The following is a 16,058-nucleotide window of genomic DNA, read 5'->3' on the forward strand; positions in this document are numbered from 1 at the left end:
CTAGGACCAATATACACTACTACAAAAATATGTATTTGTGACTTTGGTTACAGGGAAAAAAAAACTACGAATATCTGCCACTGATAAGCTGCGGACATATTTTGCTATGGTTTAGCAACAGGCCAACAGATATTTTGTCATAAATGAAATCCGTAGTAAAATAAGGAGATTAATATTTGAAAACTAATCCAACAAACATGTAACAGAATGCGTAACAAACATTTGGAAAATTTGGATCCTTATTCTATTATGAGAATATTTTATAAATTCATAAAAAAAATCTTAAAAATAATGTAAGAAAAACCTTTGGTAAATCCGTATCTAATTCCATGGCAAAATTCTAACAAAATGTGTAGCAAAATTCGTAGCAACATTTGTAGCTAAATTCAACCCCGTAACACAATTATTAGGAAATTTTCGTAAGCACTGACTCTACGAAAAAAGTTCCTAGCAAAATGTATAGCAAAAATCTTCGCTAAATATTTGTGGAAAACATTATGTCGATAAAATATCAAGTTTATGACGTCCTTTTATGTCGCTAAAATTGTTGCAAGTTTGACTGCGTCGCTAAAATTGATGGTAAAAGCGATTAACAACAAAGTAATTAGCTACAAATCAAATTCTAGCAATATAAGACGTTGCTATGGATTTGCTATGTATCTTTGTAGTTATGCACGATCTGATTCTTTGTTTGATGTATGAAAATCTATTTAATCAGTATGTAATTTTAAACCAAAATTGAACTAGCATATATATAACGGTATGGTTCTTGACTACACTATTTTTAAAATTGTAAAAATTGAATTATTAGGCCACTTATTTGGTGGTGATGCTAAAAAATAAAAAAATAAAAAAAAAATAAAAAATAAAAAACCTTATTTGGTGGTGATAGGATTAGGATATAATTCAAAAGTGCGCCAGCTATGATTTACCAACCCAATAGTTTAGACTTCCAAGCCAAGTTGAGTTTCAATATTTAACTCTATATAGAAATATACATATATCCCTTCAAAGCTATCCTTACATTTGTTTATATATCTATATATTACAATGGATAGCACTACACTAATCATAAGTCATACCTAGATCACAATGGAATTTCGTGTCACAAAATCTAATGAAAGTTTGGTTGCACCATGTGAGCCAACACCTTCAGAGACGCTTGATCTATCACGAATCGATAGATTACCGGTTCTTAGATGCAATGCACGGACACTTCACGTGTTTGAGCCAATCGGCCCTCATGGAGCCGTAGGGTCCACCATACGTGACGCCTTGGCAAAGGCATTAGTCCCTTATTATCCTCTAGCCGGTCGGCTTTCTTCAGATGGTTCGACCATTGAGTGCACCAGTGATGGTGTTTGGTTTGTGGAGGCATCGGCTGATTGTAGCCTTCGCTCGGTTGGTTACTTTGAGGATGTCACTATGATTCCTTTTGACAGACTTCTTCCCTCCCCTCCTCCTGAAAATCAAGGTGTCGATCCTCTTGTTCTAATGCAGGTAAATGACGCATTCATCTTTATAGACAAATATACTGCCATATAACGTGAAAGTTTTTGGAGCTTTATTGATACATTTACACCACTATTGGTACCGCAAATCTCTCAAATATGGTACCGGTACCGAAAATGCTCGGTACAGAATCAATACTAGTGTTCGAAGGTAAATCCAGTAAAATACCGATACCAGCATAATTAGCATCTTAATTTGCTACTGAACTTGTTTGCGACCAAATTTACAATGGGCGCTATTGGTCACTTATTTTGCGACGGCTTTATTACTTTTTATTTATTTCCTAAAGATTTAAAAATTACTCGTTTACGGCCAGCTTATATTTTTATTTAAAAAAAAATGCAACCGTAAAATATTTCGAACGATTTAATTTTTATTTTATCTAGTTTTTCTTTTTTTAATTTGCGACCAGTTTATTTATTTTCAAAATAATAATAAACGACCGTTTTTAAGCCCGATTTACCTTTTCTTAGACCGTTTTTATAAGAGTCGTTATGATTCTGATGTGACGAAAAATGTCCCTTATGAGGCATTAACCATTACACATGGTGTTATATATCTTGTCAATGTATTCTTGGTATGGTTTTGAAATAGACATAATTATCATATTTTTTGACATGTATTTATTTGATGCAGATAACAGAATTCGAAGGTGACGGTTTCGTAATGGGCTTAACATTTTGCCATACTATTTGTGACGGTCTAGGAGCCGCACAATTCCTCAATGCAATCGGTGAGTTTGCAAGAAAAGTCAACCCTTTGACCGTCACCCCCGTATGGCACCGTGACTTTCTTCCGCCACCACAACTACCAACTCCCGCCACTCTGCCACCACCAAATTTCACACTCCCTGATTACCATCTGGTTCAAGCCAATATCGACATTCCACTCGATGATCGTATCACTCGCCTCAAAGACGAGTTCATGAAAGAGTCATTAAAACATTGTTCAACTTTTGAAATCGTTGCGGCTGCGTTATGGAGGAACCGTACTCAAGCGGTACATGGTTTAGGTTCTGAGAGTAGAACAATGAAGCTTGTGTTCTTTGCAAACTGTCGGCCGCTGGTGGCGCCGCCGTTACCAAAGGGTTTCTACGGCAACTGTTTTTTTCCGGTGACTATCAGCGCGTCTAGTGAAACTCTAGCACGAGCATCAATAGTGGAGGTATGTTGTGTTAAACGAGTTATTTTTAATAGGGGTGGCAATTCCTAACACGAGTGACCTGAACACAACACGAAAAAAGGATTTTGAATTGGCTAACATGACATTTAATAATACAGTCCTACGTAGACATGACTTGTTTAACCTGTTTAATGGTTTTCAGAAAAAAGGTTATATTTAAATTTTATAGAAGAAATATATTAAAATTTAAAGTTTACTTTTAATTCTTAATTTTTTTCTATTAACTATACTATGAAATTGATTTTTCATTTTGAATGTTTTTACCAACTTTTTACTTTTAACAATTTTATCTTATTTGTTTTAACTACTCATTCTCTAATCCTTTTCATTCGCCTTTTCTAATCTCAAGCAACATACATAAATCCAAATTTGTTAATTGGGAATGAGAAAGATAGATAAACAAAAACAATAAAAAAGACACCAATTAACTACAAGAAGGTTTTATTTGAGTCTTAGTAATGATTGTTTAAATTATTACTAACTAAGTAATACTCATTCGCAAATAAAAATTAAATGAGTTAACATAAAATCGGACACAATTTTAAGAGGGTTCGACACGAATAAATATATTGGTTGGGATATGGTTGAAAAATTCAACCCACCAATTTAAAAATTATGTATCTGTAAACACAGCATGATTAATGACTCTAAGTTATTGACATAATATCTTTATAATCAATTTGTTAGCTTTTTTTCTTTTTTAACCAAATTGGTTAGCTTTATTATTGTCTTTTTCATGTTAAAAGATCTAGTTTTAGACATAAAGTATTATTCACCAATATCGTTTCATTCTCTTGTTTCAAGGTGATTAGAATGATTCAGGAGGCTAAAGCTAGGCTTCCAGAAGAATTCTCCGACTGGGTGAAAGAAGATGGTGGTCGGAAGAAGGAAGATCCGTTCGCACCGCCATTGGGATACGACACTTTGTTTTTATCAGAATGGGGGAGACTTGGTTTTAACCAAGTTGACTACGGAAATGGACCACCTCTTCATGTTGTCCCAATGCAAGGGTCGCCGGTTATACCGGTGGCTATTGTTGGCAGCTTGCCACTCCCAAAGAAAGGAATACGGCTCATGACATGGTGTGTGCAGGACCACCATCTTCAACCGTTTCTTAATTCCGTCACTTCAATCTTCCCTCATTGATAGTTTGTTGTTGTGTGGTTTGTTGTACATCTAATATCATTGTTTGTCGCACCAAATTCAAGTTTGATTACATCCATGTAATGTTATTTTATTTCTAATTAAATAAAAGAAACCAAAGGGTTTGATTTTTTTTTTTTTTTTTGTGTTTATTTATATCATTCTGTTTATAGATATCATGTTATTTCCTTTCTTAAGCTAAAAAGCCATCAAAGTTTGCTTTGATCATCACAAAGTTGGCCTTTAGTGGTTGGAAAAAGAATTCCAAAACTCAAAATCAATCATTAATAGTATTAAAAAATTTATAAATAAAATATTTATAATTTAGAAAGTAAAGATGTCACTTGATTTATCTCATAACGAAAAGAAAAGAAAAGAAAACAAATGAAAATTATTTAAAAGAGATGCGAATGTATAATTTCAGATGGAATATTAGGCCCCAAATATTGGGCCGACTTTCATGTGGCCCATTATGAAGTTTCTTTATACCAACTACCAATTTGTAAATAGAAACTCGTATACTTGGTCCAGACCATTGGGCCTTGACCCACGCTAAATAAGCTCATTAGGATTTAACCCACATCATCCATGAAAAAAGAAACTTAAACTGATAGAAATGACCTCTCTTGGTTTGTATCCTATACTTAAAAAAGGTCTTTTGACAACTTCTGAATGGATAAGTACTGAATCGGTAAGAGTTTTGAATTATTAAGTGCTGAACCAGTAAGAGGTCTAAATCATTAAGACTTAGTATAATGCTTAATCATTCAGAGGCAAATGTTTGATCAATTTAGATAAGAGGTCTTAACTATTTAGACTCAGTATAATGCTTAATCATTCAGACATCTGCTCGTGAAACAAACAGTATGAACCATTAAATGTTAAACCAGTAAAACATCTGAACCATTAAGAGCTGAAACAAACAACCTCTTAATTACATCTAATGCATATTCCTCTCAGTATTACTTACACTCTTGTGAAGCTCATATACACACATGATGTTTAACATTTGAACACGATTATCCACTTGATTGCCATAGTGTCTGCGATGTTTCGGCCCTAAGGACCTTCTAGCGAGTTGTTAATGGTCTTACAACTCTCGTCCAAGTTTGAGAAGACGAAATGACAAAACATCACCATCAAGATCACTTAAAACCAACGATGTCTCACAACGCTTTGAAATTAACTCAGTTGCAAATATTATTTATCACAACGCTTTGAAATTAAAAAAAAAATCTTTCATCTAAATTTTTAAATATCAAAACGTGTAACTATATGTGATTACACATATGTAGAAGTGTATGTAGATGTGGATAGCACTTCTAACTCACATGAATATTAGATATAATTTTTAATGATTCCAGTTAAAAGTTAACTTATGATTGATATTAATTAACTCAACCCATAATAAATTAATTGTTTCTAACAGCACTATATATAACAAAACACTATACAGCCGCACCAAAGAAACACATACTCATTTGTCACATGCAGAACTGAAATCGACCCAACAATCTGTCACGCATCAAGTTAAGTAAACAACAATTAATTTAATACTTCTATAAAATTTCTTGGTCACACCATGTTTGCCACTAAGAAAAAAGTTAAAATTGTGACAATTCAGTTATAACGCGTGCAACCTTCCAGCTTGTTTTTTTCAACTTATAATCATTAATTTTCTTTTTAAATTGTGGTACGGAAAGAGTTTCGATTTAAGAATTATGACAGATCGATTGCACTACATAAGTATAGTGTAAAGTAACGTGGGAGATGAAACTTTCATAATTACAAAAATTAAGGATTTGTTATGTGACACGTTAAAGAACCTATGTCACACAAAAAGCCCACCAAACTTATGTGATATTGGTGCTTAAAAGGTCAGATGTCATTCTTTTTTAAAGCTTTAATAGTCGGTCATTACAAGTTAGAGGACTTTCACTAACGCTAAAGTTGGTCAGACATTTTTTTTTAAAGATTTAATAGCCGGTCATTACTATTGAAGTCTATGGGGTTCCACTCTAAAACCAATTGGTGATAGAGGGAGTAACCCAAGATCTTATTAATACAACCGGAAGGTCTTATTCTTTCGATGTGGGATAGGGCTCCTCCAATACCCTCCCGCACGTGTAACCCGGTCTATCAAGAGGTGTACACGTGGCCTTAACCGGAGCTGACATAGAGCCGTGGCTCTGATACCATATTGAAGTCTATGGGGTTCCACTCTAAAACCAATTGGTGATAGAGGGAGTAACCCAAGATCTTATTAATACAACCGGAAGGTCTTATTCTTTCGATGTGGGATAGGGCTCCTCCAATAATTACAAGTCAAGAGGACTTTCACAACGCTAAAGTTGGCAGGAGTAGATACAAGTCGTCGATGAAATTTCGTGAGAAATCTGGTCATAGATAGAGAATTCACTGACGATACGCCGGTGGCAAACTACACCGACAGATTTCAGTTTTTTTATAGACTAATTTGTGGCGAATTTTCTGTCGTAAATCTTCTCTAAAATTCTCGTAGTAGAATATAAATTAAATTTTTGTTTGTTTTTGTTTTTCCAGTTTTATTAAGCTTATAAAAAAACTACTTAGAGTTTATAGTTATAGTATATACCTTTGGGGATAATGTTTCTTCGTGATGTACGGTACCAACAAAACTTTATAGTACGTATATACCATTCATGGATAATGTTTTAACATATTGTTCAATCAGGTATATTTTCTAGAGTAAATTACTTTTTGAGTCTTTGTGTTTTAGTGATTTTAATCACTTGAGTACAAAATCAAAAAGTTTAATGTCCTGAGTCCCTAGTCATTTATTTTATAACGTTTTGAGTCCAATTTTGTTCATTTTATAAAGGTTTGAGTCCAACTTTATTAAAAAAAAAATTGTACTTAAAAGGTTAAAATTTGAACTCAAATTGTTATAAAAAATGTCTAGAAACTCAGGACGTTAAATATTTTGATTTTAAACTCAAATTATTAAAACTACTAAAATACAAGGATTCAAAAGGTAATTTAGTCTATTTTCTAGTAATGTACATCAACACCTACATAGACGATATTAATGATCAATCATAGTCAATGCCATAAGGTTATGTTGGTTCAATAGGAAATAAGATTAGTTAGCTAGTAGTGATTGATTTAATCTTCATTTAATTATATTTTGATATATCAACACACTTAACTTTCACTTTTATGATTGCTAAGGCTATGCGGCATGGTAGAGGCCCATCCTTGAAGGATGATCCGTCACGTAGATCGGGTGTGAGGATGGAGGTAAGGAAATGGGGGATGGGCCTAAATATATATATATATATATATATATATATATATATAGTGTGAGGTTCATTGGGGAACACTTAAAAAGTGGGGAACAGCGGGGAACCGACTCAAACGAACTCCGATTGGACTCATTTCAGTTGCGTTGGAACCGGCTCGTCGAACCCTAACTAGGATCTTTTAACCCTGAACCCTAAATCATAACCCCTAAACCCTAAATATATTAGGGTTTGGCTTTTAGGGTTTTTCTTTAGGGTTTAGCTTTAGGGTTTAGCTTTAGGGTTTAAATTTAGTGTTTAGGGTTTAGCTTTAGGGTTTAGGGTTTAGCTTTAGGGTTTAGCTTTAGGGTTTAGCTTAGGGTTTAGCCTTTAGGGTTTAGTTTTTAGGGTTTATAGTTTAGATTGTACGGTTTATCTTAGGTTTTAGCCTTATTTTTTTAGCTTTAGGGTTTAGAGTTTAGTAGTTAGGATTTAGGGTTTAGGGTTAAAAGATCTTAGTTAGGGTTCGACGAGCCGGTTCCAACGCCGCTGGAATGAGTCCAATCGGAGTTCGTTTGAGCCGGTTCCCCGCTGTTCCCCAATTTTTAAGTGTTCCCCAATGAACCTTCCCCTATATATATATATATATATATATATATATATATATATATATATATATTATATATATATATATATATATATATATATATATATATATATGTTGTATGTATAGGTGTGTGAGAGAGAGGGATTTGTCTTTTGTCAGCGTCCTCACCGTCTCATGTGCGACGATTTGGACGACGCTGGTGGGGGGAATGGGGGGGGGGTGCGGCGACGGACCTGAATGGGCACTCCCCTCTTAAACTCCTCTAACACCCTAAATTGATGGCGGCACTCCCCTCATAGGTGACTCGGTTTTTTAATTTATTTTTGTTTATTTATTTGTTGAAAATATACATGTTTATAAAAAAAATATCAATAAAAATTAAATATAATTTAACAAAAGACATTTTAAAGTAGAAAATAAAAATTAAATTCAAACTAGAAAATTAAAATCACATTCAAACTAGAAAATAAAAATTACATTAAAACTAGAAAATTAAAATTTTAGAAATCGCATGGCCACCCGTACTTGTTAGCGATTTCGCGCTTTCGGGCGAGGATGAACGGCAACATACTTAGCGGAGTATCGTCGTGCGGCTTGAGGAATGTTTTCATATCTCGATCGTAATTGTAGTTTTCATCGTCTCGCGTTGTTCCGATATGAGCTCGCGAGCCTCCGACTCTCTTTTTTTCCTCAATTCGATCGCCTCCAATTCTATCGCTTGCTTCGCTTCTTTCATGGCGGTGTACTCTTTGAATTGTGCCGCCAACTCGGCCGAGCTTCCCTCGGACGACGTCGCTTGACGCTTGTCTCGCCGTTGTGGTCTTTGTGGCGAGGGGTCTTCGTTCATATCCGGTATCGAAGCGTCCACGTCAACGGGCTTTCTTTTATGTGCCGAACCTTCACCTTCCTCACCCAACAATGGGACTTGGGCCCATTTCTCGTGTTTTCGAACGACCTCCCACGCCTCGACATGTTGACAACCGTTCGGATATCTATCTTTAAATTCTTTTAAAGCGACTTTCATCACGTCGAGATCCTTACATCCGCTTCCTCGTGTGCGATCCTACATATTATAAAATAATAAGTGTTAAAAAAATATGAACTTAGTAAAGAAAATTAAAAAAAATACAATGTTAAAAAAATATAATTTTTACCGCTTGTTGGTATAGGCCGTTGAAAAAGTTTATTTTCGTCATCATCGGGTTCCATATAGACCGTACTTGATGAACGGTCCGGTTACTTCCACCGACGGTGGCGTTAAAATGATCTAAAATCTTACGCCAAAAACTATCGCGGTTTTGTTGATTGCCCTTCTTTTTGTTGGTAGAGCAATGTACCCACGCCTTTGCCAACGCCTCTTCTTCGACCTTTGTCCAATTAGTGCTCTTCGTTTTTCCCTTTTTATCCCGAGCGTCATCTTCTTCGTTGCGCGCGTCTTCATCCACATTATATTCATCTTCCTCGTCCTCGTCGCCCAAATTTTGAGTTTCGGGCACTACCTCATCGTCCTCGTCATCGTAAATAGGTAGAGGACGTTCGACATTTCCTCGTGTAGATGGAACTTGTGTGGCACGAAAAGCATATGGGTCGAAGGCGGGGGATTGAGGAGGAGCGTCCATTGATAACAAATTTTGAAAATAGCCGAAATTGGGTTGTTGGGTGTTGTAAAAGGAGGGGTGTGAAGGTTGTTGGAAAAAAAACGGGGGCTGTGAAGTGTATCCGAAAGGGGGTTGTGGTTGTGCACTTGCACCGCTTGAACCACCACGAGACGGTTGCGAGCCCCGTACCTTAGTTTTTTTCTTGGCCTCGCGGGGTTGGTTCTCCATTGCTCGGTTTATAGTGGGTGTGGTTTGAGAGTATAAAAAATAAAGTGAAGTGAGTGTGGTTTGAGAGTATAAAAAATAAAGTGAAGTGGGTGTGGTTGGAATGTGTGAAGTTGGTATGGTTTGAGTATAAAAATTGAGTGAATGGTGTGGTTATTTATATATGTTTTAAAAAGTGAATTTTTTTTTTTAAAAAAAATCCGACCGTTGACACTTGACCGTTCCTCAAACTGCGTGCATTTCAATCGGTGAATCCACACCGAAATCATTCCCCGAATCGGGTCCCCGCGTTGATGGCGGCGGTGTTCCCGATCGGGGTTAACGGTCACCGAATCCATTCCCCGCGTGTGCCCCGTGCACCCTAAGAACAAACTTCGGATTTGACCACCTTTGAGAATACTATATGAAGTCATGTCATAAATGAATCTCAAAACATAAATATCTTTGGCTCCTTCGTATTGGTTCTCATAATATGGTGCTTTATATGGCAAACATTTATCATTAACCGAAAAATGATAAGACCATGTGTAATGGGCATTATAAGGGCATGAAAAAGTTTGATAATGCCCTCAACACCACCCCCTTGGGCATTATAAGGGCATGAAGAGGGTGGGGCATTTCTATAATAATGCCCAAAGAGAAGAAAAATAATGGAAAGTAATAAATGAAATGAGCATTAACCATTACACATTTTTTAAAAGGGCATTATGATAATGATGTGGTGAAAAATGCCCCTTAGTGGGCATTAACCATTACCTATGGTCTAATAGCCCTCATTAATACACAAGGGACCTATGCAGTCAAGTTGGGATTATATCATCTCAATCAATGAGAAAAACGATATATTTAGGCTTATCGATATTTTAAACTGATGAACAATTGTGGTACATTAAATAGGGATCAATGTACGTTAACAATGGCAGAGCTTGACCAAAAGTTAAGTGGGGGGAGAAGTTGTGGGACCAATTTTTTTTCCTATTGCTATGTTTCGAGTTATATGTTCGGGTCGGATATTCGATTCAGGTTGGGTCAAATAATAATAACTCCAAATAAAACTACATAATCTTCATTCATTCAAATGAGACGCTCTTACTGATAAAAAATGTTATATATAGTTTAACAAAAATAAAGACCAAATATTTATAATGATGCGAGATAAATGTTAAGTATCTGGATGAAGAATCACAATTCAGCCCAACGATCTTTAAGATAAATGGTAAGTACCTTTAAGACCTTTAAGACAAAAAAAGAACTCTCAACTTTGATTTATATATAAAGTAGTAACAAACTTTACTTAAAATTTAACCCGTTTACATTTTTTAACTTAATACGAAAATATGTATAAATATTTTTGACAATAAACTTGGAAGGCGCAGGGGAATTTTTGACAATAATGGTGTCGAGATATGTTGGGTCATTTGTAAGTGGGGACTAAGGGTGCAAACGAGCCGAGCTACTCGCGAGCTACTCGAGCTCGGCTCGAAAAAAAGCTCGAACGAGCCGAGCTTAAACGAGCTCGAGCTCGAGCCCGAGCCTAAAAACAAGCTCATTTACTAAACGAGCCCGAGCTTCGTTTATCGAGCTCGAGCCAGCTCGCGAGCTTAATCGAGCTTTCTGTTTATATATTTTTTTTATTAATATATTAAACATATATTTATATAATAATAATAATTACCATTTATATAAATATAAATAAATAACTAAACTATATGAATAATAATAATTATAATTAATATAATTTAATTAATAAATACTAAACGAGTCGAGCCTGAGCCGAGCTTGAGCTTGAAAAATTAACTTCGAGCCGAGCTCGAGCTTCAGAAATAAAGCTCGAATTGAGCCGAGCTCGAGCTTTCATATGTTAAACGAGCTCGAGCTCGAGCCTGGTCGAGCTCGGGCTCGGCTCGGCTCGTTTGCACCCCTAGTAGAGACACTTGATTATATCAACCCAACTTATATTGTAAAAGTTACTATGCAAAAAAGTGGACATGCCGTAGTTTGATTCTTGTTACGTGCAACTCATAATAGGTGACATTGCTAAATTATGGGCAAATGCAACTTACTAAACTTGACATAACCATATACTAGCGTATAAAATTCCTACTTGTAAAATTTACCAAGCTAATGTACTCCACCCTTTGCTGTGGGTGGGCGAGCGCACCCATTCAAAAAAGAATTTTTAGTGTTAAATTTCACGGAAAACCCTGACTGCACCGCTTGTAAATTTTCAATCGTCCTTATAAAACAAAAATCTTATGAATTTATAAAAAAATTGTAAACACTTATTTTTAATAAAATATAACCTAATTTATATAACTATTTTTTAACCAGTTTTGGTAAACAATTTAATCACTTTCACTTAACAATTTAGCCAATAAAGAATTAACCCAAGCCCAAACTCAACTCAATCAAATTGAAGTAAATAAAATAACCCAACCCAATCGCCTTTTCCGATTCTCGGCTCCCGCTCTCATTCTGGTCCCCCAGCGACGCAAACAACAACATCGACGACAACCCTTTTTTCGCCGGAAAACTGAAATTCCGGCCACCAAACCACCTGCAATCACCGGAATCCGAAGCCACACGGGTATGCTTCATTTATTTATGTTGTTTTTGTTATTTTATGTGGATTTTTAGGAGAAATAGAGATGTTAAAAGGGTTTGAAATTTTATATCTTTTGATGTTTTTTTGGTTGTTATAGAATTTAGTAGGGTGGTTTCGTTGTTTTAGTAAAAGTTTTGTCTGTTTAAATGTTTAGTTAGAAGTAATCAACAATTAAAACTAAAGCTTGAAAATTATGAAGTGTGGTTGATGATCGTTTAAGACTTTAAGTGTTTAGTGTTGTTTTAAATGGTTGTTGTTGTTTTATATTTGATAGGAAGTTAGGAACCATGAGTAGGGAAGTTATGTCGTGACCCGATCCAACCCGCTATGAATCGATTTTTTTATATAGCTATGGGCCTAAAATCTTTGATAGGAAGTTAGGAACCATGAGTAGGGAAGTTAAAAACAATTTTAGACATATTTGTAATGACGTTTGACGATTTTATGATGATTATATAAATTTTCGTTTGATGTTCTTTAGTTTTACATGAATTGACCCGACCCGCTATAAACCGATTTTTTTTTAAATATTCCGCACCCCCATGAAATGTTTCTTGGGTCCGCCACTGAAAGTAAGGCTAAAACACATATGTCCAAGGCTAGCCAATCTTGTTAACCCTCCCCCCCCCCCTTACACCACTATTGACCCACAATAAAGGGGGCGGGGCACATCGCTGGAGGAGGGCGGGGGTGGAGGGCGATGTGAGGGTGGAAATGGCGGGGTGTATTGTTGTTGATGGTGGGCCCATCACATTCAACCAACTAGGGTTTTTTCTTTTTATTTTTGTTTTTTTATTTTATTAAGATTCTGATATTTTATTAATAGGGCATAAAAGGGGGTGAAACCATAGTATATGGTAGATGTTAGTGAAAGACAGTGAAGGATAGTGGGGTTTTGATGTGTCAATGAGGTGACACGTATTTTATGACGTGATAGTGACGTGGAATGAAAGGGGCGTGACCCCATAGTGGAGGATCTTAGGCTCTCTGTAGTGGGTTTATCCCGTCATAAAGTGCGTAATGGTTTCATAAGTTTTAACTATCTACCATATATTAAAATAATATTATTTTTAAATTAGTAAAACAAAAACAAAGAAGGAATATGATTACTTGATTAAACATGCATGGCCCACCATCACTTTCCTCTCTCACGCCCGTAGTCTTCCTCACCCTCTCCCCTTCACGCCTCATGGGATTGTGTTTCACACCCCTTCACATGCCAACTCATTGAGACATTGCCCCATTACACATAAGCTTATAGTATAACATGCAGGGGCGAACCCCCATATAGCGGGGATTTTTTTTATGTAGTAGATCTGGTATATTAAATTTTTTTAAGGACCCCATATATATAAATAGATGAACACCATAGAAAGAAAAGGAAAGCTTGTGTATTGGTAAACCCTCCTCTTTACCAACAAGAGGTCATGGGTTCAAACCCTTGTATAGCCTGTTTTCCTGCTTTTTGTTTTTTAAATCTAATTCAAACCTTGCTCTGACCTGACCCGAACGAGGATCGACCCGGAAATTTTAACATTTTGTTATGAAAATTTTTAACACCTAAAAAATGAACCTCATTGGAAAAAAAAACTTAGGTCCGTCACTGATAACATGAGTAAGATTCAAGTACCGTATCCCCAAGGAGCAAAAGAATTCAAACAGAAAAGGTCTAGTTATTATAAGGTTTGGTTTTTAAAACTAACGAGTTAACATCAACCCGCGCGTTGTGACGGTATGTTGATCATGAACGCCTTTAGAATGCAGACGGGTGAAACGCGTTACAGGAGGCGGTGTCACCGTTGTATGGAAACAGTTGTGATATTGGTGAGGTACCAACGGTAATCTATGCGACTATACTAGCTCTACTTAGTCGTACGCAACGGTAATCTATGCGATTATACTTCGCTCTTCAGTTACAACGGTTTAAAAATTTAAGGTGAAGTCCTCGGAGACGGTTATGAAAATCTCTGACATTCCTTCCGGTTCATTACTTGTTCTCAAATCTTCAACGCATTTGAAAACGCCGACCCAGCAAGAACCGAACTGGTAGTCTGGGGCCAAATTCCTACCAATTTGAAATATTCCAAGTGTTTGAAAACGTAGGATTTCTGACAATTGAGTGGCTAAAAGATATTCTAATTGACAATTTATTTATTAAAAAACAAAGGGTACATTTAAAAAAATATTTAGGGGCTCTTTGTTTACCTCTTAATGAGGCTCTTAATGGTTCAGACCTCTTACTGGTTCAGCACTTAATGGTTCAGACTGTTTGTTTCACGAGCAGATGTTTGAATGTTTCAGACCTTTGCCTCTGAATGGTTAAGATCTATACAGAGTCTGAATGGTTAAGACCTCTAATCTGAATTGGTCAGACATTTGTCTCTGAACAGTTAAGCATTATACAGGCTCTTAATGGTTCAGACCTCTTATTGGTTCAGCACTAATGGTTCAGAACTCTTACTAATTCAGCACTTAACAATTCAGATGTTGCCAAACAGCCCCTTACTTTGTGGGTGGAAAGTTGCGTTCTTCTAACACACCGTTTGCTGGTTAGCGATTACCATCGTTTGAGTGGATAAAAGATATTCTAATTGACATTTTAGTAAATATTATCACACCGTTTGAGTAAATACTTAAATCTTATCACACCGTTTTATTAAATATTAGCATTATCTTTAGCCTAAGTTAATAGTATTATACTAACTTAATATTTTACATTGCATTATATTTGAGCGGTTACGGCTGTTAAACGCAAGATTTAGTTGCTTTTTGTTATATATAGTGTGACAACCCTCACTAAACCAGGTATCCGTACGATTTAATTAATTATTAATTACTGCCTAATTACTGTGCTTAACTGAAATTGCTGATAAACTGCTACTTGACTTTATTACTTGAACATATCTGCATCATACTTTGCATACCGTCACTACATTATTTTACATGCTGAACCTTAGTGACAAACATGATGCACAAAAGCACAGTAGCATTTGAACGGATAACCTATTGAACATGCTGATAAAGCCAGCATCAGGCAGACACTGCCTCTAAGGCCTGTATGAGCCAGAAATATTTTACTACACCCATAGTGAGTGTAGGGATACAAGGGTTGTAGAACTGCGTCTCTAGGAATAAGATATAATGACTGGATGTGCCTAAAACGTACTCTAAGCACCAAACACAGCACTTTTATTAACATATCAGCTTCTGGCTAACTAATAAAGTGCCAAAACATGAGGAAAATATTCCTGACACTTTGGGAAATAAGTTGTGTCACTAAAAAGGGAATTAACGACACTTAAAAGCTTTGTTAAGCGCTTTAACGGATTACTATCCAACCGAACAACCGGACTTTACCCGGGATATAAAAATATTTTCATTTTCATTATTTATCTTTTTCTGAGCCAGTTAGGGTCCCTGAATACCCTGACACCCGCTATAGAGCACTTCACACCACTAACCGAGTTAACCCTAAATCTAACTTGGTTTAACTTAACTAAACCCTAACTAACTTGTTGGAATCAAACTAGCTTACCCCCCCTTGGGCCGATTCGGTCCCCATGTAACTAGTCTTGTACCATTTCTTGATTATAATATTCCATAGTGTCTCATATCAAGAGAACACTAGGACCTTTGGACCATGATCTTGATTTTGTCTATAAAACTCAACACTTACACACAAGATTAATCACTTCACAAACCACCCAAAACTCTCTCTCTTTCCCTTGCCATAACCCACGCCCGAACACCCCCCTTGGCACCCCATCATTTTCGGCTCTTGATCCTCTCATTCCAAGGTTATACAAGTCTTACGGGTCACGCATAAGGAGTCTTGGAGCTAACGGAAGGCAAAGGACCTCTCTATCTCGCTTTTATCCACCTCTTCTTCGCATAGATTCTTCCCTAGCCTCGAGCTAGAGGTATAA

General features: G+C 36.2%; 1 protein-coding gene across 1 annotated transcript; it reads left to right on the forward strand.

The window, feature by feature from the left end:
- The first annotated feature begins 1,020 nt into the window (after positions 1 to 1,020).
- On the forward strand, positions 1,021 to 3,975 carry LOC110884356 (acyl transferase 4). The gene is made up of 3 exons (XM_022132062.2): positions 1,021 to 1,500; positions 2,149 to 2,676; positions 3,499 to 3,975. The coding sequence occupies exons 1-3, from the start codon at positions 1,093 to 1,095 to the stop codon at positions 3,838 to 3,840; spliced, it is 1,278 nt and encodes a 425-aa protein (XP_021987754.1). The 5' UTR covers positions 1,021 to 1,092; the 3' UTR covers positions 3,841 to 3,975.
- Positions 3,976 to 16,058: the final 12,083 nt, after the last annotated feature.

Source organism: Helianthus annuus, chromosome 10 (genome assembly GCF_002127325.2).
Source record: "Helianthus annuus cultivar XRQ/B chromosome 10, HanXRQr2.0-SUNRISE, whole genome shotgun sequence".
Taxonomy (NCBI): domain Eukaryota; kingdom Viridiplantae; phylum Streptophyta; class Magnoliopsida; order Asterales; family Asteraceae; genus Helianthus; species Helianthus annuus.